Source organism: Spinacia oleracea, chromosome 4 (assembly GCF_020520425.1).
Source record: "Spinacia oleracea cultivar Varoflay chromosome 4, BTI_SOV_V1, whole genome shotgun sequence".
Classification (NCBI taxonomy): Eukaryota; Viridiplantae; Streptophyta; class Magnoliopsida; order Caryophyllales; family Amaranthaceae; genus Spinacia; species Spinacia oleracea.
In genome coordinates this window covers 157,655,459-157,681,511 of record NC_079490.1, presented here as the reverse complement: position 1 = coordinate 157,681,511, position 26,053 = coordinate 157,655,459, and the positions used below count along the sequence as shown (strand labels likewise).

Genomic DNA, 26,053 nt, shown 5'->3' with positions numbered 1-26,053 from the left:
TCTATTTCAGATTGCATGGCCTCTAACCATTTAATGGAGCTTGGGCTCGTCATAGCTTGCTTGTAAGTCAAAGGTTCATCACTATCCAATATGAGAACGTCTAAGTTTTCAGTCAAGAGGACGCCTGTCCATCTGTCCGACTGAAAAATAGTTCTATTTGACCTACGAGGGGCAACAACGTTTTGAGGAACTACTCCCACTGGCTCTTCTAAAGACCTTGGAGGTTCATCAACTTGAACTGCTTCTAAAGAGTTTTGAGTTCGTTGTTCGTCTCGAATCTCTTCGAGGTCTATTATTCTCCCACTTGTCAATTTGGAAATATGATTTCTTTCCAAAAAGACACCGTCACGAGCAACGAATACCTTGTTGTCTCACTTGTTGTAGAAATAATACCCCATAGTTTCTTTTGGATACCCAACTAAGAAACATTTGTCAGATTTAGGTTGTAGCTTGTCCGAAATTAATCGCTTGACATATGCTTCGCAACCCCAAATCTTCAGAAAAGACAACTTTGAGAGTTTCCCAGTCCATAATTCGTATGGAGTCTTTTCAACAGCTTTTGACGGAGCACGATTCAGTGTGAGTGCTGCAGTTTGCAACGCATGTCCCCAGAACTGTAAAGGAAGTTCGGCCTGACCCATCATTGACCTGACCATATCGAGTAAGGTCCTATTTCTCCGTTCCGACACTCCATTCCATTGAGGTGTCCCCGGAGCAGTCAATTCAGAAAGAATACCGCTATTCTTTTAGATGGTCATCAAACTCGTGGCTAAGATATTCACCTCCTCGATCCGATCTTAGAGCTTTAATTTTCTTGCCATGTTGATTCTCTACTTCATTTTGAAATTCTCGGAATTTCTCAAACGATTCAGACTTATGCTTCATTAAGTAAATATAGCCATATCTACTGAAGTCGTCCATTAATGAAATAGCTGAACTCACCTCTAGCTTTCGTACTCATAGGCCCACATACGTCCGTATGTATTAGCCCTAGTAGTTCGCTTGCTCTTTCTCCCACCTTTGAGAAAGGTTGCTTTGTCATTTTGCCAAGTAAACAAGATTCGCATTGATCAATCTTCTCTAAGTCGAATGATTCTAGAATTCCTTTCCGTTGAAGTAATTCCATGCGCTTTATGTCTATATGGCCTAATCGACAATGCCACAGAAATGTGAGATCCGAATCACCAGTTTTAGCCTTTTTGGTATTTATGTTATAAATGTGTTTGCTCGTATCTAGCACATAAAGACCGTTTTCTTGTTATGCTGAACCATAAAACATTCCATTCAAAGAAAAAGAACAACTATTGTCTTTAAATTGAAAACTAAAACCTTTAGAATCCAAACTTGAAACGGAAGTGATGTTTCTGGTGATACTAGGAACGTAGTAACAGTTTTCTAGTTCCAAAACAAACCCACTAGGCAAAGAAATAAAATAAGATCCTACGGCTAATGCAGCAATCCGTGCTCCATTTCCCACGCGTAGATCCATCTCACCTTTATCAAGCTTTCTACTTCTCCTTAGTCCCTATGAATTGGAACATAAGTGTGAGCCACAACCAGTATCTAATACCCAAGAAGTAGAATTAGCAAGATTACAATGTATAACATACATACCTGAAGTAGAAGCAACGTTCCCGTTCTTCTCATCTTCCTTCTTCTTCAAGAAATCCCTCTTCCAATGCCTCTTCTTCTTGCAGTAGAAGCATTCAGAGTCGGCAGGAGAACGAGTCTCCCTTTTCTGTTTACCAGAATTTGCGCCGTTGGATTTGGATGAGGGCGAAGCCTTGCCCTTACCCTTCTTGCCCTTATTCTTGCCTGATTTCTTGAAGTTCTTGCCCTTACGCACCATAAGCATATCGTGCTTGTTCTCTTGCTTGAGCGTTTTTTCAGCGGTTTTCAGCATACCGTGAAGCTCGGTAAGAGATTTCTCCATGTTGTTCATGTTGTAATTCAACTTGAACTAATCATAGCCATTATGAAGCGAATGGAGAATGATGTCAATAGCCATTTCATTTGAGACGTCAGAATCTAGAGCTCTCATGTTCTCAAAGAGTCCAATCATTTTAAGAACATGTGGGCTCACTGGTTCTCCTTTCTTGAGCTTAGTCTCAAGGATCAACCTCTGAGTCTCGAATCTTTCGATTCTGGCTTGGTCCTGAAACATGTTCTTCAACTCCGAGATGATTTGGTAAGCATCCGAGTTAATGAACGTTTTCTGAAGTTCAGGACTCATGGATGCAAGCATCACACATTTGACATCCCTGTTGGCCTGAATCCAACGATTAAGGGCAGCTTGAGTTACCTCCGGCCCAGCCTCTTGCGGTAACTCTTCCTCAAGGACATATTCTTTTTCCTCATGCATAAGAACTATTTGTAAGTTCCTTTTCCAGTCGAGGAAATTGTTGCCATTCAACTTCTCTTTGTCGAGAATTGAACGCAGATTGAAAGTGTTATTGTTCGCGGCCATTTGATTACTACAATCGAAAAGAATTTGCAATAAATAACCATTCATACAATTCAATAACTTTGAAATAAAAGCAAAACATGCAATCATTAAAGCTATTAAAACATTTCATTCATGCAAAAAGCAAAAACATGGTCCAAAATGAATGAAACGATTCCAAGACCCCAAAAGTCCTAAATCCTTAAGCAGCTTTAGCATGTCTTAAGTAGTTTAAGATTTTAGGTAAGCAAAACCTATTGCTAGTAATCTCTAAATTACTCTTGGTTAATAAATTAATGCCATAATTTATCCCATTGCCACAACTTAATGCCATTATTGTTTGAGTTGCAACCACAATCAACGTGCTCCTTTAGGACGCCTTACCACCTAAGTCAACTAAAATAGCACCTCGCTTTAGCGTAAACCTACTATCTTAGATCCCTAGATTTTTGTAAGTGTTGATTTGGAAGGCAATTTTTAAACTCAATATTACTTGGACCTAGTTGTTTCTATGTTGGTTCGATTATTTAGTGAACTTAAAACTAATCAATTCATAGGAAACAACCTGTTCATGCAAAGCATACATACATTCATACATTCACGCATAAAATATATATAGAAGTGCATAAATAAATAGTGATCTAGTATGGCCCAAAACATCTTGTCTTGAAGCATCCAATCTTCATCACCTCCTTGTTAGCTTGGCATCGTCTTGAATCTTCGTTCAAATGCTAACTTAAAGTTCTACACTTAGAAATATTTGAAAATAATAAAATTACATAAAAATTTCCATGGTACGCAGACCATATTTAAAACTTTACATTCAAAGATAGAACGGTACGCAAACCGTATTTAACTATCCTAAATTGGCCATACTAGTCACTTGGAGTACCTGCATTGCATAAAATATATATTCTATGCATTCACCCATTCGTGTGCTAAAACGAATGGCCCATATTAATATGCAAGTATTTACGTGAATTAATTAAAATTCACGTTCACATAAACGCGTCCTAAAAGATTAATCAATTTCCAAATTATTAATCCTTAGACTTTATTCTAATTAAAATTGAATTTAATTAAAATAATGCGACCTACGAAAATAATTAAAATAATTATTTCATTTTAATTTCATTTAGTGGCTCCCACTCAAACCAATAATTATTCCGGATAATTAATTATGAAATATTAAATTAAAACTCGCGGCCCGGCCCAAGCAAATAAAATATTAAATTAAATATCCTGTTAGCCCAAATTAATGCAAATATACGAAGCCCAACGAATTAAACGATTTAAAAAAAAATCCAATTGCTAAATCGGGCTAGGCTTGCGCCCAGCCCCGCCTCGCGTGAGGCCCAAGAGCACACGAGCAAAGCTTGCGCACCCCAGCCTCATCGCGCGCGCTCGCGCACCGCGTCCCCGCAGCCATGCTGCCCCTGCGCTGCGTGTTGTGCATCGTGTGTGCTAGACGTTGCAAGTCTTGCGCCTCGCTTCGTCGCAGCCCCGCAAGCTACCTCGCTTGCCCCTTCCTCGCCTAGCGCGCACGAGGCACGCAGCATAGCTACTGCTGCCCGTGTTGCATGGCTCGGCCGAGCACAATGGCCTCGTATGGCTCGACGAGCCATACTTCCATCATGCTCATGTTCGTGTTTTTGGTTCGTAAAACGGACCAAATTAATTTAAATTAAATTTAATTCACGAACTTGCAATAATTTTATTTTTCAAAAAAAAAGTTATGATTTAATTTTCGAAAAACAACGATTTTTAACGATTTAATAAACTTTAACGACAATCCAATTTCGTAAAATTAATAAATCAAGGGCTAACAATATTCAAACTTTCAAGAACGATCAAATCAACTTTAAAGTTTGAACTTTTAATTAATAAAATCCAAAACTTTATATCGTTCATAAACAATTAAATTTCAGATTATTAATAATTTGGTTTAAGTGCGATTAAAATTAACGAAACCATTCAAAATTTTAATCCAATAATTTTTAAAATTAGCCACTGACCCGTGAAATTATACCCTTTTCCCAATTAACCGAATTATTAAACCAAAATTAATTAAAATTCAATTAGGGTTTCAAATTTTACGAATTGGGGAAAGGCAAAATTAGGGTCTATACTTATCGGAAAAATCTGACATTTTTACCATAGATTAAGCATGTACCCAGCAACATTGTGTCAAAATTTCAAGCAATTCCGAATAGTTTAGGTTGACCTATTAATTGAAGTACTGTCCGACACTTTTAATTTTTAATGAAATATTAACAAAAACGCCCAAAAAACGATACTTCGAGGCCTGTTTTCGCATTTCAATTCCCATGAATTGATCTTAGAAAATCGTTTTCCATCAGATTAGGGTTTTAAAAATCGAAAAAGCGATGATTTTTGATTTCGGACCTGATTATACGCAATTCATCCAATAATTCGTAAAAAATTCCGAAAAATCAACAAAAAATCCAAAATTTCGACAGATGCAAAAACAATAATAATCATGCTAATTCATGCTTTGAATACATAAGGCTCGTGATACCACTGTAGGGGAATACAGTTAAACATAATAACATGTGCGGAACAATCCCCAAAGCCCGGAAACATGTATAAAGCATAGATTAAGCAAACTTACATTCGAAGCGTGTTTTCCACAATACTCTGTCAACGAACACGAACAAAGAACTCCACTTGTCGTTCCTCTACTTGGTTCACCGAAACGTCAGATCCGTCTTGATAATCGTAGCTTCGACAATTGATCAAAATACTTTGCTTTTGGGAAAAACTCACTTTGGAGGCATAGAGAGAATTAGGGTTCTCTGTGTTTCTAGGGTTTTAGCAATGAATTGTGTGTGTTGGAAATAAGGTTGTAAGGTTATATTATTAACCTTACTAACCGACCAAGCAAGAAGCAAGGCCGGCTAGCAAGCCGTGCGAGCCAAGCAACACGGACCGCACGCCCGCGCCCAGCGACACACTTCAGGCCGAAGCCCACAGCGCGCGCGCCGAGCAGCTGGGCCGTGGGCCTTGCTCGCTCGTCGCTGCTGTGCGCTATTGCTTGCTGTTACGTGCTCGCGCCCAATGGGCTTGCCTTGCTTGCCTTGGCTCGCGAGCTTGCTGGCTCGTTGGGCCTTGCACGCTTACGTGCTTGGCTCGACGAGCCGCAAAACTCCGATGCCCTTCGTATTCGCGATTTAATATATTTCCGCTATATTATTTATCGTTTCGTATACGACGAATCACCGTCGTACGATACGATTTATTCGTGTCGCCCAGCTTACGAATATTCGCGATACGATATACGATTCCGACAAAGGTCGTATCGTATAATACGTTTCCAACTAATTCCCGAAAAGCTATTAAATGAATTTCCGATTCATTTAATCCGGTGATCTGTTACGTGTCATTGGTGTGACCTTGTAAGTTCAGTCAAGAGTAAGCTGTGAGTTCAATATCCATTAGAACTCACTGATCGGAAGCATTGCTCCAGCTAGCTGTTCCGATCACTTGATCTCACTGAATTAGTTGTTCGCAATTAATCTGAACCTTGGTATTAGACTTAATGCACCTTGGGTGAAGGACATATTTCCTTCACTTAATTCTAAAAGTCTTCTTCTCTTTCTCCTATTCTGCTGTTCTTCTTCTCTTCTGATCTCTATTCTTCTTCGTCTCTTCTGTAACTCAATTCTTTAGTCTGATCTTCACCTTGGAGATTAGTAAGCAGTGAAGGTGATAACCTTCCTGCATCACAGAGACCCCCTGCTTGTTGTTATTGTCTTTGACTTGGAGCAGCAGTTGCTGACTTGCTGAAATGCATCATGCGTGGTCTGGAGGAGGGATTTTTGGTGTGGTGTAGTTTAGACTGTAGGAGTGGTATAGGATAAGGCTTGATCTTGTTGCACGATTAATTTGGCCCTTGAAATTTGTATTTCGAAACCCAAACACGTGCCACCTAGTCACCTACACAAAATAAACAAAGACAAGGAGAGAATTGGAAAATAATAATAATAATAATAATAATAATAATAATAATAATAATAATAATAATAATAATAATGAATATTATAATCATAATAATAATAAAAATAAATAAATAAAAATTGAAATTGAAATTGAAATAGAAAATTAAGAAACGAAAACTAAAATGATTTAACTATAAAATTATCGAAACAAAGAAAATAAATAAATTAGGAAAATAAGACTTAAAAACTAATAAGAATTTCTAATTACACTAAAACAAGCTACAAATACTCAATAATATGAAATTAAGGAAAATTAATATTAAAAATACTAAAAATATAATAAAACGACCCAAAGAATGCCTAAATTACAACCCTATGAGCGACATAAATGTCACTCATCAGCGATGATGGTGGTGGTTGTGCGGCGCCAGAACAATAAGGAAGGGAGGGGGAGTGCGGACAGAGGAGAGAACAGGGGAGTTCGAGGAGGGGTGTTTTCTGGTCGGTTCTAGGAGGAGAGTAGGGCTGTGTTAGGTTATGAACAATCCAATGTCATGCGGAAAAACACTAAATGCCAGAATCCAAATTAAATGGACATAACCATTTAGCATAATTTAGTGAACACACTTTGTGATGCGTGCCTTCCCTTGCTGCTCCTAGACCGAACAAGAACAAGTTAGAACGCCAAACGTCGTCCCTCCGTAGAAAGTCCATAGCACGTTCGGATCCGCCTTAGGTTCAACCAACTAGGATTTAATCTAAGGTATTATTAATTCGGGATCTCACTTTTAATGTGATAGGCAAAGTATGAAAACTCATGTGTATATTATAAACATAGACCCTAAGTTTCCATAACTTTAATAATTAAGTTTAGGAAACATTAGATTTTAGGAAACATGCACAACATCTATATTTTAAGCTTTAGGAAATTTTCACAAAATTACCAAAACTTAAATAAACCATTTAAGGCAACTGGTAGCTTGGTGCACAACTGCACAAGCTGCTTGCGTAGCAAGGCAGCTTGGCACGAAAGCTACCCATGCGTACTTGCATAAGGCATGGCCCAACAGTAGTGGCCCAGTAGCGTTGGCCAGCTTGTTACTGCCATGCGCGCTGGCCCAACACCTTGGCGTTGCTGCCACGACCCATTGAGTGATGGGTGAAGGAAATAATGCCCTTGGTCCAAGTATGCATATAATATTAATTCTAATAAATGTGGTTCAGTATTAATTAACAAGTTAATAATTCAGTGAGATCAAGTGAGCTGAATGCCTAGCTAGAGGCCGCTTCAGTTCAAGTGGAATTAATTATATTAATCAACAGCTTACTCTTGACTGAACCCGTAGGGTCACACAAATAGTACGTAAACGGATCAAGTATTTTAATGGCATTAAATACTCTATCTATGGATATTCAGAATCGACGGATCTTGGTTTCAGTGGGAGCTAAGATCGTCACAAGCAAGAAATGAATACTCCGGAAACGATGATATTGCCGGAAGAGGAAATATGGATCGTATCGGAAATATAAATATTATCCGAGTCGTAGATGTTGCCGGAAACGGAAACATGGTACGTATCGGAAAATATTATCGGAAATGGAAATATTTCCGGAATCGGAAATATTGCCGGAAACGGAAATATTGTCAGAATCGGAAATATTATCGGAATCGGAAAATAATTCCGGAAACGGAAATATTAAATATTTGTTCGAAACGGAAATTAATTCCGGAATCGGAAATATTAAATATTGTTCGTATCGGAAATGAATTCCGGAACCGGGAATTTAATCGGAAGCGCATCGTACGAATTAGCATCGGACGAGGCTTGCTAGACGAAGGCCCAGCACGAAGCCAGGCCCGCGCCAAGCAAGCCAAGCGCCCAAACACGGAGCTGCCACAGCCTCGCCAGGCCCAGCGCAAGGTCAGGCCCAGCAAGGCCATAGGCGCGCGCGGGCTTATGCTCGTGGGCTGCGAGGCAGCGCCTGCTCGTGTGGGCCGCAAGGCCTGCGCGGGTGCGTGCGTTCCTCGTGGTCGTGCAACACTCGTGTTCGTAACGAATCCTAATCCTATTAGATTTCGTGCATTGATTAAATCCTAATCCTAATCCTAAAAGATTAAATTTATTATTTAGAGTTCTAATAGGATTCTAATTAATAAATCCATATCCTAGTAGGATTATAATTCCTTTCCATAAACTCTATAAATATAGGCCTAGGGTCACATATTTAACAGATGATATTGAAGTATTCAAAGGTAAGATTTTTAAGCAAAAATCAGCCAAACACTTGCAACCCAAAATAGCCGAAAATCCTAAGTAACCTTAAGGGCGATTCTAGTTGGTCAAGCTTAAGGCGGATCCGGACGTGCCGTGGACTATCTACGGAGGGACGACACTTGGAGTCCTAAAGACTTGTTCTTGTTCGGTTCGGGCGCAGCTAGGGAGGGCACGCTACAAAGTGTATGCATCTGAATTATGCTAAATGATTATGTGTAAATAATATGTTTCCTGGCTTTATGGTTTTTCCGCATGATTATGTTTATTCATATGTATCATAACCAAACAGTGGTATCACGAGCCTCTTATTATTTTCATAATCTAAATTGCATGAACATGGTTAAATTTTACAAATTTGCAAAGAATTAAAAGGGGTGATTAATTTTCGTAATTGTTAATTAATTGCAAATTGCGTTTATTTAATTATATGTACGCAGTTTTTCGGCAGTTTCTTCGTTACTCATCCAAATCGAGTGATTTTTGTGTCAATTTCGGCCGAATCCAGAATTCCCAAATTTGAAGCCTAACTATGACTTTTCGGAGGTTTTAGTTTTTCGAACGCAAGAATTTGTAAATTTAAGATGTTAAATTAAGTATTTGCAATTCTTGTTGATAAATCTTGAGTTTTTGATTGACCTACAGTATATGTTTAACAATTATGAATGCCTAGACTTGTTAATTATACAACCTAATTTGTAATTATGATTAATTTGTTGAAATTCGAATAATTTAGAATTGATTTGATTTTCATTATTAATTAATAATTTAATTATGTATCCATGATTAAAATCCACCATAAAAATTGTTAATTTATGTTAAATTTTAAATTTTTATGACCTAGATTTGAATCCATGTTAATCGGAAATTAATTGATTAATAAATTTTCAATTTTTCTCCCTAAAATTATGAAATTAATATGTTTTATTAATTTGTCATTAATTTCAAATTAAAAATTTTAAATTTTTATGAAAACGCCCATCAATGTTGCACGCACAAAGCAATGGAAGCTACGTGTTACCCTTAAGGAGTGTTGTATAGTGCGAGCACGAGACGACGAGCAAGGGAGCTCGTCGCCCGTGCGGTACGAATGCAGCGAGCAACGAGCGTGGCATACGCAAGGCTGTGCGCCTAAGGGGCGTGTGCTACGCGATGTGGGCGATGGGGCAACGGGCGGGCAAGTGCAACGAGCAAGGCAAGCACGCGTGGGCAGCGATGGATGCTGAGCCATACATGCGCTGCCTCGCTCAGCAGCACGCCAAGGCAGCGACAAGCGCAGCAAAACGTGCACGCGGGCAGCGTTGGCTGGTCTGTCCAGCGAGCGTTGCCCAGCAGCGCGCCAAGGCGTTGGGCGAGTGGGCTGCGCGCAAGCGTGGCTCGCTGGGCCTGACGCATTGGTGCGTTGTTGCTTGGGCTTTGCGGTACGATCAATCGAGCGACAAGGGGTTTGTTGCTTGTTGGACTTGACGAGGTATGGGCGCAAGCCCGTGGCCTTGTCTTGACCCGATTGGTTCGTTTTAAATTTTAATTTGAATTTTTCAGTTCAAAAATAATTTTAATTAACGTTGAAATTAATAATTTAAATTGTTTTCTTGGATTTTAATTTTGAATATTATAATTATTATAAATTTTAATTTATTCTAATTATTTTACTAAAATTAAAAACCTAGAATTAATTTAAATTCGACTGAAAATAAATTAAATAAGTGGATTCAATTATAAATTTATATGAGCTTTAAATTTTAATTAAATTTGTATGTTTCCGGTTAGACTAGAAATACATTTTTATGTTTAAAATTAGTAAAGCATATGAATTTATTGGTTTAAGTGGGAGCAATTTTAGTCATAAACTCTTGATTAGGTCTACAAATCCTTTAAGGTTAAACAACTTGATTAGAATTAATAAGGACTGAATAATTGGTAGATTATTGGTGCCCTTAATTAATTGCTGCAAATATTTAAGTGATGCATACAATGTGTTTTAACTAACCAATTATGTGGGCCATTCATGATAATGAATGAATGAATGGTATATATTATATATGTACTGTTTTGCAGGTTATGAAGTGACTAGTATGGCCCAAATAGGATAGAAAATATGGTCTACGTACCATTAATTTGAATGTAATTGGTCTAAAGCACCAAATTTATTTTTCAATTCAAATATGGTCTGCGTACCATCAAATAGTTGTAATTAGTTTAATTATAGCTTATCCTATTTGAAGAAAATGGCGCATCCCGCGGTGAAATTCAAGACGGAGTTTCCAATCCATTTTCAAGATGGACTTTGAAGTTGAAGCTTCAAGATGAAGTCGGGCCATACTAGATCACATTTATCTTATGCATGCTTTAAGTTATTTATTGCTTTTAAATATGTCTTAAATATGCATGAGATCGAAGCTTGATTATGTTGCATGATTAAGGATTTTAGTTCACTTAAAATCTAACCAACATAGTAAGAGCCTTAAGTTCCAAACTTAAAAATTGAGTTAAAAGGTGCCATGCCAAAATAATACTTACTTGGATATCCTTTACATCGATCTTAGTAATAGTTTTCCGCCATAGCGAGGTGTTACTTATCGATACTAAAGGGGTAAGGTACACAAATAATTGTGAGTACATGTTAGTTTTGGTGAAACTCAACGATATAAGTAAGGAGTCCTTTTATGTCGTGGCAAAATCGATAGGTTTGCCTAATAAGTTATTAGACCTACCTATCAACCAAGAGTAGTTTCTAGACTATTAGCAAAAGGCTTTTGCTTACCTAAAAGATTTTAGAATTGAGTCTAAATACATAATGTGCTTAATTCTTCAATGGATTTTAGGATCTTGGAATCATTTTATTCACACCTGCCGGAACACATAACTTGAATAAAATGCTTAATAAACATTGAATTATGCATGTATGCTAGAAATTAAGTTTATTAAGAGAAACTGTGAATGATTATTTATTTGTTTATTCTTTTTCAATTGTAGTTTTAATTATGGAAAACAACAATTCATTCAACATTCGATCAATTCTCGAAAAGGAGAAGTTGAGCGGGAAAAACTTCCTTGACTGGCAAAGGAACTTGCAAATAGTTCTTATGCAGGAAGAAAAGGAGTATGTCCTGGAAGAGGCGATGCCCGAAGCCGCAGGCGAAGGGGTCACTCAGGCAGCCCTCAATCGTTGGATTGATGCCAATAAAGATGTGAAATGTCTAATGCTTGCAACCATGAGTGTAGATCTACAGAAAACGTTCATCAACTCAGATGCTTTCACGATCATCAGTGAGTTAAAGAACATGTTCCAAGATCTGGCTCAGGTCGAAAGATTCGAGACTCATAGGAAAATTCTTGAGACCAAGCTTAAGAAAGGCGAGCCCGTAAGTCCACATGTTCTCAAAATGATTGGACTCATTGAGAATATGAGTCGGCTGGATCAGCAGTTCTCTCAGGAAATGGTTGTAGACACCATCCTCCATTCTCTTCATAACGGGTATGATCAGTTCAAGCTGAACTACAGTATGAATAGTCTGGACAAAACACTCACTGAGCTTCACGGTATGCTGAAGACCGCTGAAAAGACGCTCAAAAGTGATAAGCAAGATGTGCTTATGGTGCGTGGGGGTAAGTTCAAGAAATCTGGAAAGAAGAGGAATGCTAAGAAAGGTGGCAAAAAGGCCAGCCCAACTAAGCAAACTGGCACCAAGTCTGAAAAGAGGAAGGTCAGTCAACCCACTTCTGAATCTGAATGCTTCTATTGCAAGAAGAAGGGGCATTGGAAGAGAGATTGCTTGAAGCTAAAGGAAGATCAGAAGAACGGAGCAGTCGTTCCATCTTCAGGTATTTTCGTTATAGACTGTATACTTGCTAATTCAACTTCTTGGGTATTAGATACAGGTTGTGGCTCACACTTATGTTCCAATTCACAGGGACTAAGAAGAAGTAGAAAGTTAAGCAAGGGTGAAGTCGACCTACGAGTGGGAAATGGAGAACGGATTGCTACATTAACTGTAGGAACTTATTATTTGTCGTTGCCCTCTGGGCTAGTTTTGGAACTGGAAGAGTGTTTCCATGTTCCAAGTCTTACTAAAAACATCATTTCTGTTTCTTGCTTAGATGCTAAGGGATTTTCCTTTTTAATAAAAGACAATAGTTGTTCGTTTTATTTTAAAGAGATTTTTTATGGATCTGCTAGATTAGTCAATGGACTTTATTTATTAGATCACGACAAACAAGTTTATAACATAAATACCAAAAAGGCCAAAAGGATGATTCAGATCTCACCTATCTGTGGCATTGTCGATTAGGCCATATTAACTTGAAACACATGGAAAGACTTCAAAAGGAAGGAATTCTAGAACCATTTGACTTAGAGGATTATGGTAAGTGCGAATCATGTTTACTTGGCAAAATGACAAAACAACCTTTCTCTAAAGTTGGAGAAAGAGAAACTGAACTATTAGGTTTAATCCATACAGATGTATGTGGACCAATGAGTACAAATGCTAGGGGTGGTTTCAGCTACTTTATCACTTTCACTGATGACTTCAGTAGATATGGTTATGTCTACCTAATGAAGCATAAGTCTGAATCCTTTGACAAATTCAAGGAATTTCAGAGTGAAGTAGAGAATCAATTAGGCAAGAAGATTAAGGCACTGCGGTCTAATAGAGGCGGTGAATATCTGAGCTATGAATTTGATGACCATCTGAAAGAATGTGGAATTCTATCAGAATTGACTCCTCCTGGAACACCACAATGGAACGGTGTGTCGGAACGGAGGAACAGAACCTTGCTAGACATGGTTAGATCAATGATGGGTCAGGCCGAACTTCCAATAGAATTTTGGGGACATGCACTAAATAAAGCCGCACTCACTATAAATAGAGCTCCGTCTAAAGCTGTTGAAAAGACTCCATATGAGTTATGGTTTGGAAAGCCTCCAAAAGTGTCTTTTCTTAAGATTTGGGGATGTGAAGTATACGTCAAACGATTAATTTCAGACAAACTTCATCCGAAATCTGACAAATGTATCCTTGTGGGCTATCCAAAGGAAACAAAGGGGTATTACTTCTACAATACATCTGAGAACAAGGTGTTTGTTGCTCGAGATGGTATCTTTTTGGAAAAGAATCACATTTCCAAAATGACAAGTGGGAGAAAAGTAGACCTCGAAGAAATTCGAGTCGAACAACAAACTCTAGAGAATGCTCAAGATGACATTCAAGATGAAACTCAGAGATCTTTAGAAGTTTCTGGTGAGAATCATGGACAATCTAGAGATGTAACCCCGCGTAGATCGCAGAGATATAGATCTCAACCGGAAAGGTACTTAGGTATTTTGACGAACGAGAGCTATGATGTTCTATTACTTGAAAGTGATGAACCTGCGACTTACAAGCAAGCTATGACGAGCCCTAGCTCCAAGCAATGGCAAGAAGCCATGCAATCTGAATTAGACTCCATGTCTGAAAACCAAGTTTGGGATTTGGTCGATTTGTCAGATGGCTACCAAGCCATTGGAAGCAAATGGGTTTTCAAACTGAAAAAGGACAAGGATGGGAAACTTGAAGTTTTCAAAGCTAGATTGGTTGCAAAAGGTTACAGGCAAGTCCACGGTGTGGATTACGATGAAAACTTTTCACCAGCTGCAATGCTAAAGTCTATTCGGATAATGTTAGCAATCGCTGCATATTATGATTACGAAATATGGCAGATGGATGTCAAAACCGCTTTCTTAAACGGCGTTTTAACAGAAACTGTGTATATGACATAGCCTGAGGGTTTTGAGGATCCAAAGAATTCTAAAAAGGTATGCAAGCTAAAGAAATCAATCTACGGATTGAAGCAGGCATCCAGGAGCTGGAATATACGTTTTGATGAAGCAGTCAGTGACTTTGGTTTCATCAAGAACGCAGACGAATCTTGTGTATACAAGAAGGTCAGTGGGAGCAAGATTTCTTTTCTAGTATTATATGTCGACGACATATTACTTATCGGAAATGACATTCCTATGTTGAACTCTGTCAAGATTTGGCTTGGGAAATGTTTTTCGATGAAAGATCTAGGAGAAGCGCAGTACATATTGGGCATCAAGATTTACAGAGATAGATCTAAAAGGTGATTGGACTTAGTCAAAGAACTTATATCAATAAGGTGCTTGATAGGTTCAAGATGGCAGACTCCAAGCGAGGCTACCTACCCATGTCTCATGGAATGACTCTAAGCAAGACTCAGTGCCCAAAAACACTTTATGAGCATAGACGAATGAATGGGATTCCATATGCATCATTGATTGGTTCAATAATGTATGTTATGATATGTACACGCCCGGATGTTGCGTACGCACTCAGTGCTACGAGCAGATACCAGTCAGACCCAGGAGAGGCACATTGGACTGTTGCCAAGAATATTCTGAAGTACCTGAAAAGGCACAAAGATGACTTCCTGGTCTATGGTGGAGATGATGAATTAATTGTTAAAGGCTATACAGACGCAAGTTTCCAAACCGACAAAGATGATTTCAGATCACAGTCAGGGTTTGTCTTCTGCCTCAACGGAGGTGCAGTAAGCTGGAAAAGTGCTAAGCAAAGCACCATTGCGGATTCTACAACTGAAGCGGAGTACATTGCTGCACATGAAGCAGCAAAGGAAGCTATATGGCTAAGGAAGTTCATAGGTGAACTTGGTGTAGTCCCCTCCATTAAAGGACCAATAGCCCTGTATTGTGATAATAACGGAGCTATTACACAGGCAAAGGAGCCTAGACACCACCAAAGGGTCAAGCATGTACTTCGTAGATTTCACCTTCTACGAGAGTTCGTTGAAAGAAAAGAAGTCGAGATAAGCAAGATTGGAACTGATGACAACATATCAGATCCATTGACTAAACCTCTGCCGCAGGCGAAGCACAACTCGCACACTGCAGCTATGGGAATCAAGCATATTGGAGAATGGCTTTGATGTCCTTGTTTGATGTTTTAAAGTTATAGAGTTTAATACTTTGTAAAACATTATTGGTTAATCATTCACAATAAATGAATAGAATTCATTTTCCATTTAATTTGTGGTTTATTAAATGATGAGTCCCTTCAATTTGACGATATATTCAAGATAGACTGTCAGGACCAGTCATGTGACTAAGAAATGTCTATCAAGTGAACTTGAATGTCAAAAGTTGAAAATGGTCCCTGGTCGGAGTTTTCTATAAAGATGGACGCATAGAAAACGTTAGACGACTAGAATGCAAGATGACTAATAGTTCTGTTTCTTGAACTATGTGGACATGGCAATGTCGCAATCATTTGCATAGATACTTACTTTGGGAAGACTAGTATCAGACAGACCTATGAAACTTTACTGTAAGAGATGAAAATCTGTCATAAGTAAATTTCATTAAAATTATTAGACACTAAATCCTCAATACCTGAGTGATTTGAGATTACTTGTTTGAGAACTGGTTACTTTGACGTTGACCAACCGTCGCACCGTAAAAGGAGGCTATAAAGGCAACACTCAGGTAATCACCTATCAAACGAAGTCTAATCTCAAGATCGCAAGATTGGGATTGTCCTCCCATAAATCGGGATGAGATGCTTAAAAGTTGTACAAGGCTACTCGGAGAGCTAGAAACTGTAAAATGCATGGTCGTGCTCGGATGAATCATAGGCAATGATTATCTGTTTATTTGATCAGTTGAACTCTGAAACCGAGAAACACCTCTGGACATAATAACGATGACAACTCTTACGTTATGTTCAAGAGCAAGCATCGAGCGACAAAGGAATTAGGAAATGCACACTTGTTCCTAAGGACAAGTGGGAGACTGAAGGAAATAATGCCCTTGGTCCAAGTATGCATATAATATTAAGTCTAATAAATGCGGTTCAGTATTAATTAACAAGTTAATAATTCAGTGAGATCAAGAGAGATAAATGCCTAGCTAGAGGCCGTTTCAGTTCAAGTGGAATTAATTATATTAATCCACAGCTTACTCTTGACTAAACCCGTAGGGTCACACAAATAGTACGTAAACGGATCAAGTATTTAATGGCATTAAATACTCTATCTATGGATATTCGGAATCGACGGATCTTGGTTTCAGTGGGAGCTAAGATCGTCACAAGCAAGAAATGAATACTCCGGAAACGATGATATTGCCGGAAGCGGAAATATGGATCGTATCGGAAATATAAATATTATCCGAGTCGTAGATGTTGCCGGAAACGGAAACATGGTACGTATCGGAAAATATTATCGGGAATGGAAATATTGCCGGAATCGGAAATATTGCCGGAAACGGAAATTTTGTCAGAATCGGAAATATTATCGGAATCGGAAAATAATTCCGGAAACGGAAATATTAAATATTTGTTCGAAACGGAAATTAATTCCGGAATCGGATATATTAAATATTGTTCGTATCGGAAATGAATTCCGGAACCGGGAATTTAATCGGAAGCGCATCGTACGAATTAGCATCGGACGAGGCTTGCTAGACGAAGGCCCAGCACGAAGCCAGGCCCGCGCCCAGCAAGCCAAGCGCCCAAACACGGAGCTGCCACAGCCTCGCCAGGCCCAGCGCAAGGCCAGGCCCAGCAAGGCCATAGGCGCGCGGGCTTATGCTCGTGGGCTGCGAGGCAGCGCCTGCTCGTGTGGGCCGCAAGGCCTGCGCGGGTGCGTGCGTTCCTCGTGGTCGTGCAACATTCGTGTTCGTAACGAATCCTAGTCCTATTAGAATTCGTGCATTGATTAAATCCTAATCCTGATCCTAAAAGATTAAATTTATTATTTAGAGTTCTAATAGGATTCTAATTAATAAATCCATATCCTGGTAGGATTATAATTCCTTTCCATAAACTCTATAAATATAGGCCTAGGGTCACATATTTAACAGATGATATTGAAGTATTCAAAGATAAGATTTTTAAGCAAAAATAAGCCAAACACTTGCAACCCAAAATAGCCGAAAATCCTAAGTAACCTTAAGGGCGATTCTAGTTGGTCAAGCTTAAGGCGGATCCGGACGTGCTGTGGACTATCTACGGAGGGACGACACTTGGAGTCCTAAAAACTTGTTCTTGTTCGGTTCGGGCGCAGCTAGGGAGGGCACGCTACAAAGTGTATGCATCTGAATTATGTTAAATGATTATGTGTAAATAATATGTTTCCTGGCTTTATGGTTTTTCCGCATGATTTATGTTTATTCATATGTATCATAACCTAACAATGGGTCATTGCTTCGTGCGATAGTCCGTCGCTCGTTTCGTACTTCTGATTCGTTTTCCGATTCCGGGAAATATTTATGATTCGAACAATATTTAAGTTTCCGATAATATTTCCGATTCCCATAATATTTTCGATTTCGACAATATTTCCAATTCCGATAATATTTCCATTTCCGGTAATATTTCCGATTTCGACAATATTTCTATTTCCGATAATATTTCCGGTAACCATATTTCCGTTTCCGGCAATATTTTCGACTTTGATAGTATTTATATTTTCTTTATGAACCGTATTTCCGTTTCCAGCAATATCTTCATTTCCGGCAAATATTCCTTCTTTGCCTTTTGACAGTTTGTTTAGCTCCCACTGAAACCAACATCCGTCATTTCTAAATATCTATAACTAGAGTATTTACTGAATATAATATTCACCTAAATACTTGATCCGTTCACGTACTATTTGTGTGACCCTACCGGTTCAGTCAAGAGTAAGTTGTGGGATTAATAACATTAATTTCACTTGAACTGAAACGGCCTCTAGCTAGGCATTCTGATCACTTGATCTCAATGAATAAATAACTTGCTTTATACTGAACCGCATTTATTAGACTTAGCATTAAATTAATGCATTAAATACAAACTTGGACCAATCGCACTATTTCCTTCAGGGTGTTCAACGGCGAAGGTGGATTGGGGATGGGTTAGGGAGACGGCGAGGGTGGCTGGGGAGTGGTGGTGCGGCACGGTGGTGGAGTAGAGGGGAGAAAATTGGGCAGGGGAGTGCGGCTGCGAGGAGGAGAGAAGAATAAGGGAGAGGGTTGCGGTGGTAGTGGTCGACCGAAGCAGCCAGACGGTGAGGCTGGGTGGTTGGTAGTGGTTAATGGTGGTGGCGGTGGTTTCAGTGGCAACAGTCACTGCCGGTGGTGGTGCTTTTTAATGGTTTTGAAATTGAAATTGGTTTGTTATTGAAATTCAATTTGAGATTGAAGTTGATTTGTGTGGTGGATTGAAACAAATTGTTGCTCCATTTATAGTGTCCAGTAGAGTGAAGAAGAAGGAGAAATCCTTGGGGAACAAGACAACGAACATAGACTGATTTTTAGGGAAGAGAGGAATGAAGGAATTCCTTCCTTCTTACTCATACGTGAGGAACAAGGAAAGAGGAGGAAGATGACAATTTGCTCTTAGGGGCATTTTGGTCATTTAACAAAACTAGGCAAAATTTCTAAAATTTTTGTTGTTATTTTTAGCAATTGATTAAAATAGGAATGTTTAATTAAAACCAAGTTTTTAAAATAATTCTTTATAAAATATCAGTAACATAAATAATTTTTTTATTATGAGTTTATCGTAAAAATGTTTAAAATAACGAAATTCAATTATTTCTAAATATTTAAAACGAAATCATGTTAATAAATATTTTTAGTAAAATCAAAATATAAAAATTCAGGGAATTACATAGCCCACTCTTAAGTATAGAGAAATTTTTAGAGCTAACTCTTAACAAAACAAGGGTAACGCTTAGCCCACTCTTATTAAGAGATTGATTTTGACATCTCTAAATAAGAGGTAGCTCTTAGAAATTAAGAGGGGGTGAGGTGGAATGTTGATTGGTGTGATGTTGCCATTTGGCATTTTTGTTACAAAAATAAAATAAAAAATATGATAAAATTATCTAAGAGTGCATTTCTTATATGTTTTGGTAGCTAACTCTTTTTAAGATTGATGATGAGGTGAAATACTAAGAGGCTGAAAATAAGAATTACCACTGCAATTGAAGCTCATGTACAGTTTGGAAAAATGGCCAAAATCAGATTTTAGTCATGATTGTTCACCTTTAGATAATTGCAGCATGCATGTTTACTTCTGCAGAAGTAAAGTGATATACGTACTTGCGTAGAAGTTGGTCCCTAAAATAATAATTTGACAAAGTGACCCATCAAAATAAATAAAATTACAAGGACTCGAACTTCTACCAAAATTCAAAACAAAAGAAATGCTACTTCATCAAGATTTTATGATATTGATTAATTTTTACATAAACCAGAAAAATATCTAATGTGGTTCATGGTTACAATATATAGGAGAATAAATTATGTTTCTCTGAATGTCAGATGCAATTTCCCCTTTTTGATCGCTTATCTTGGTAGATCAAAAGGCAACAGTTCGAGAACACATACAAAGCTGCCACAAAATCACAATATACCAAGCGAATCTCAGAGTCAAGACTTCACTGCTAAAGAAGTCTCAATGCGTTGGATTAGCTTATCTGCAGGCAATGCACCTTCCTGAAAATGTCGACAGCATACAACGATAAGTTAAGAGCTTTATCTACATAGCAGCACAACATTTGGTTTTTCAACAATTCAAAATCAAAATTTTAAAGCAATACATTATGGCAAAACATAATTTTCTTAAATCACCAAGTTTAAAACTAGCCACAACGTAAAACTAACATTCAGTATGCATAGAAAATAAAAACTAATTAATTACTCGCTCATTTCACAATTTAAGGGACATGCTTTGGGTTCCATATATTACTTGTTTTAGAAATTTGATCCAACACTTAACATTGCCTTTATCCCTTGTCAACGTTTTTTGTCACTTGCTCTCTTTCTACATTTGATTGCTCCATAAAACCAGTCCTGCAACTTTAAAAGCTCTATATTGTAAAACAAAGGGGCGTTTTGGTTATGGAAGATCCACACTAGGCCACATGTTACTCAATCACTCCCGCTGCTTTACATAAAGATCAGAGTGATACAAGCAAGGTCTACAAAAAACTGCTAAACATACACCACTCCACTATAACAGATCCCTGGCGGGTGGGGTATACGGTCTAAAATCATTCCCGACCTCATGACAATACACAGTGACTAAAAGCAAGGTTGGGCTGCAATAATTAATGATATACCAGTATTTTTTAGTTTAATTTTTGGAAAATAAATGAATTCTATTACTTGGCAAAGCAAAACAATACAGCCAGACACCAAAACACAAAAACCACCAAAGCCAAAGTGGGAGAAAAAACAGCAAAACCTTTACCCCACCTTGTAGGCTGGGTTGCAAAAATTAGTGATATTTAATTACTACTTCATTTAGAAACAAAGTGAACTTACAAAGCGATCACAAGGTTTCCCATCCTTAAACAAAATGAATGTAGGCAATGCCTCAATCTTGTACTTGGCAGCCAGTTCTGGATACTTCTCTGTATCAATTTTAACCACCTGAACTTTGTCTTTCAAAGTGGCATTCACTTGTTCCAGAATAGGAACCATAAACTGACATGGACCACACCTGCATCAAGACCACAACATCAACTTCTTGGGAACCTGCCATGACAAACTAGAAACTTTTCTACAAAATAACAGTAAATTTTGCTTCCACAAAGTTGAAGTAACACAACATATGTTTCCTGGATAACTAACGTGATTCATACCCAACATGAGCACGTCATTCGGGATAATGAAGAAACACACCAACTAGTGATATACTGATATCCTTGTAAAATTGTGACTACAAGTAAATACTTACAGGAGTTAGGAGAACTTCTATAAGAAAGTGTTTTTATATTGCAGCAAGATATTGCTCATTTAAAACTTCTATGCTTTCTTTTGTGAAAGAAACTCGAGGGGTGATTTCTCAAATTGGGTATTTTTTCTGATCTTAGAAAGCATTAGAGTACTAGACCAAAGGGAGTTTTGAATACTTTTCCATATACATGCCAAAATCAAGAGAGCACTTCAAATAAAACCAGATGCAAGCAAAGTTCCATTGGTAAGAATTTCGGTGCTTTTCAACAAAAGAGACTGTTTAAGAAAAAGTAAAAGTTGGAACTCTTTGGCATAGAAGTGTCAAAGATAATATTGCACCTTCATTAAAAAACCAAACTGGCTTTGACATTGCATAATAAATACGTTAGGAGTTTGCAACTATTGAAAATTTTGTTGTGAAACTGAGCCTGGTTAATCTGGAGCTGTCAAGAGTCCAAAAACATCTCTACTCACTTAAATAGAGAAAATGCAAGTTAGACTGCTTAGACGTGATATCAAGACACCTAAAACTCTAAAAGTATATATTGATACAGAAAGTAATCACAAATTTACAAGGAAGAGTTAAGAAAGGTTATACAAAGTGAAGTAACTACCATGTCGCGTAGAAGTCAACTAAAACAGGTTTGTCTGAGTTGCTCATCAATTCATCAATCGAGGAAAATGTCTGCTGCTTTGCTTGAACCTACAGATTTGAAGACCGGATTTTTCTTAATATATACAGTATATATGTAGCTACATGCAATATATGAAACAAAAGAATTGCATTAACTAATTCCCTAACATAGGAAACACCAAAACAGGCCAATTAAAGGACACATACAAAGGTGCTTCAGGATGGAACCCCTCTCCTCTCCTATACCCTGCGTTTCTTTTTCTTTTTTCGTAACCATCGGTAACAAAATGTAACTTTACTTTCAAACATAAAGTAATTCAGATGAGGCCATCATCCCTTAGGCAGGCATAATTTGATCCACAAGTACACTTGGAAGATTATTCTCGTCCCTTAAACTGTAGCTCCAACCTATTTCCGGATTTGTGAACTCATAGTTTATACAATTAGCCATTGGTTAAGACCTTGTTCATCATGAAGGCATAAACCTAAAATGGATGCTAATTGGTATTGGGAAGATTTAAAAAGAGCCAAACAGAAATTTGAAAATGGGTAGAATGTACAGCCTGAAATAGTGATAATTGTTTGATTTGAAAAAATATGGATAGTACACTTTGGTAGTGGGTAGAGCTGAGTTTTGGTGTTTTCGATGCAAGAAAAATCTCCTCGCACCCCTTCATTAATTGGCTTGCTGCTCATAACAAGTAGCTGATTCATGATCGAGCAATATGACAACCACACAATCAGCAGGTGGAAATAGCATTAATCATCTTTGAGTTTAGAATGTTTGCAGCTTATTCGGCATAACGCAGAGATAGATGAAAAAGAAGATGCAGTTGTAGAGATTGGTCAAAACTCAAAAGCATTGCTACTGCCTTTGCTGGTTCCTTTCTATCACATCTGGCTGAAGCATTGTGTTTCAGAGTTTTCATACATAAAGACCACGTTAAGTATTTACTGTTATAGAAGCCAAGTTCGTTTTTTCTAGGAGAATAAAGTAGATGTTTCACAAACGGTTATGATCATGTTTTAAGCCTAGATCTTGAATTGAAATATCTATCACAGTTGGTGGCTCCATAATAGATACTCCCTATACCATACGATACCATATGATAACCTACATCGTTTCCGGAATTCCCTCATCAGAGGATTTGAGTCAGGTCCTTCACCCAGAAAGCAATTGACTGGCCTACTATAATGAACTAAATAGTAGAAGGGCATAATAGGTAGTGAGTGATATTAGGTAGAAGACAAGTTAGGTAGGTATAGTAGAATGGTTACAAATACTGGCACATTAGGTTATGAGAGGGATGTTGAGAATATGGTAAACCTTAGGCTTTGGAGAGTGGTGACTTCAAGTCATTAAACCTGGAGAATGGTGGCCTCAAGTCACTACCTTTTTGTATCCCATTTTGTGTTCATCATCTATCAAGTAAATTATATACTTTCTGCCATTATTTTTATGCTCAAAATTATCAGTTCTATACACCTACTGCTCCAGAACGAAAACAAAGAAAGGGAAATTTAGCGGTACATGTTAACTGAACCAGCATAATCCAAATTTACATTTCACAATTGCAAATTTGTTAAAATGAACATGGGTAGATTACTTCCTATTACGTGTAATAAGTGATATAAGTATGTAACTAGTTGGTTTACATTGAGCTTCTATTGAAAATATTTTAATAAAAAGATTCAACATTTTGATATATAGTTAAGCAATAGAAACTTTCCCTCCTTTCTTAAGGTAAAAAATGATTGAAGGTTCAGTTAGTCTCATGTGTGATCCTTGCAACCTTATTTTCAACCTTCATCAAAACCAACAACCACATCAGAGCTCAAAATTCAACAGCCTCTATTTAAGAAAAACGCTAACTATAATTCATCCTCAACCATTGATTATATCACTTTCTCTAAAGCATTGACACACACAGCCTACAAAACTGGAAACCAGAATGGCAGACGTTAATTTTTATGGCTGGATCATGGACGAGATAATCTAATATCACACACTTACTAACCGTTTGTCATCACCGTAAGTTTTCAGTTATTGGTTATATGAATTTGAGGTCATGTGATTTTGGGAAAATCATAAACTTAAAGCTAGTCATACCCATAATAATCTTGTTGATTTTGAAAACCGACAACAAAAACATAAACTTCTTTTCGCAGTTTCCATATTTTCGTTTTTAGTTTTCCGGAAGAAAAAAAAACTGGAAACAGAAAATGATAATGACAGGGGGCCTTAGGTTTCAATTAATAAAGGTTTGGAGTTTTAACGCCACCCTCGGCAAGCAAATCACTAGGAAACTGTCAAAACAAGGTGCATATAATCTACCCCATATCTACAAAGCCTGATTGATAAAGCACAAAAACATGAAACGTAGAGCTATGTTACAAGTCATGGAGACCGAGGAACAACAACCTGTTACTATCATAGATGTCACCTCCAGCAGCTAAATAGCAAGAATCCTACATCTTGTTCATTTCCATGATAGCAAATTAAGAAACTTTCTCCCTCTTAAGTTCAAAATTTTAAAGTTTCGCTTTAAATTAACAAATAGCTTCCTATCTACACACTTCCCATGGGATTAGACTTTTATACACAAATGTGAGATGCAAGAAGAATCGTATAGGCAGATAGGCTTTATCAGTTCAATAAGTAGGTAATCGACTTGGTTCTATAAATAGAACTACAAGTATAAGACAACACTTAATTCTAAGTAGTTCCCCCCATCAATTCATAGTAAACAGCCAGCTATTATAAAATTACGAAGCTGCGGATATACTATTTCGCCTCCATCTAAATTTAGTTGTCACATTACTAATTCAAATTAACGATGACTATCCATTAGAATTTCACTATCACGACAATTCAAATTATACTATCAACGTGGCCTTTAATTTGTCCAACCAAATAGTAAATTTCAATAGCTCCTATAAATTTTCAATGCATTTCATACCCTAACTATTCAAAACCACTAATTCAAGCCAAAATTAAACCGCAATTACAATCAAAACGCGAGCAATTACACCAAACAAAAACCGCAAACACACCCAAATATGAAAGCAAAGCATTACCAGAGGAAGGAGTCGGGAACGTTGATGAGAGAGAGAGCGAGAATTGCCAACACGAAGCTGACGACGAAGCTTCCATGGAAATTGGATTTGAAGCGAAGATAATGAAGATGAGCACTTAGAAAGTGAACAAGTAACCGTTGTTGTTTTTGTTGAGCAAATGAAATTGCAGGAGTGGTCAGAGGTCAGGGATGAAATGGTGGCCGATGGCAAGGAAATCGCCATAGCAGGAGAAATCAAGATAGAGAAAGAGGAGAGAGAGAGGGAGGGAGTTGGGGAAACGGAAACCCAGAAGTTCGTTGAAGATTATTCTGGAATTTGTTTCGTTTATCTTTTCTTCGACTGATGCGTGTAATGCGCTAAGGATGATTTTCTTACCTCTGTGGCTATGCTTCTGATGTACTCCCTACTTATGTGGACACCAACGTTAGATTTCCCTTCTTTGGCAACTAGGTTGTGTTGTGTGGCCGGTTCACTTGGCTAATTTTTTCTTAATGATGTTTTACTTTGCTAATTCACATTTTTTTTATATAAAAAATAATTTATTAATAAAAAAGTATACGACATTTGCAAAAGAATTTTGTTTTTAACAAATGCATAGCAAATCGAATCAAATAAATATTTCCTTCATCAAAATTACAGTCGTTGGGTAGATCTTGCATTGTGAGACATCTCTCGCGCATATCGCTGGAATATACGATTTTGTGGTAGTCGAGAGGGTGGTTTTCATCTGATTCATCTGATTGCATTTGACAAATTGATAACTTTTGCGATCCCACATAATTCTCTACCAATGAACCAATTTACAGTAATCCATTAGATCTGCGATCTTGGACAATAGAAAAAAATAAGAAAAAGTCTCCCTCGATGGGAGGAGAGGAACAACCCTGTCTTTCGAGGAGAAAAGATCATCGCAAAGGAGGA

At 37.8% G+C, this 26,053-nt stretch overlaps 1 protein-coding gene across 1 annotated transcript; it reads right to left on the bottom strand.

Moving 5' to 3' along the window:
* Window positions 1-19,868: 19,868 nt before the first annotated feature.
* LOC110784820 (uncharacterized) lies at window positions 19,869-25,525 on the bottom strand. The gene is made up of 4 exons (XM_021989266.2): window positions 25,133-25,525; window positions 22,035-22,123; window positions 21,007-21,184; window positions 19,869-20,175 (listed from the first exon to the last, which is right to left on the bottom strand). Exons 1-4 carry the CDS (start codon window positions 25,352-25,354, stop codon window positions 20,110-20,112), a joined length of 555 nt encoding a protein of 184 aa, XP_021844958.1. The 5' UTR covers window positions 25,355-25,525; the 3' UTR covers window positions 19,869-20,109.
* Between the last annotated feature and the right edge of the window lie 528 nt (window positions 25,526-26,053).

Coding starts and splice junctions, on each gene's coding strand:
- LOC110784820 (XM_021989266.2), bottom strand. CDS start 25,354: ATGGCGATTTCCTTGCCATCGGCCACCATTTCATCCCTGACCTCTGAC. Junction 22,124..25,132: donor GTTCCCGACTCCTTCCTCTG/GTAATGCTTTGC, acceptor TCAAATCTGTAG/GTTCAAGCAAAGCAGCAGAC. Junction 21,185..22,034: donor GTTGACTTCTACGCGACATG/GTAGTTACTTCA, acceptor GTCTTGATGCAG/GTGTGGTCCATGTCAGTTTA.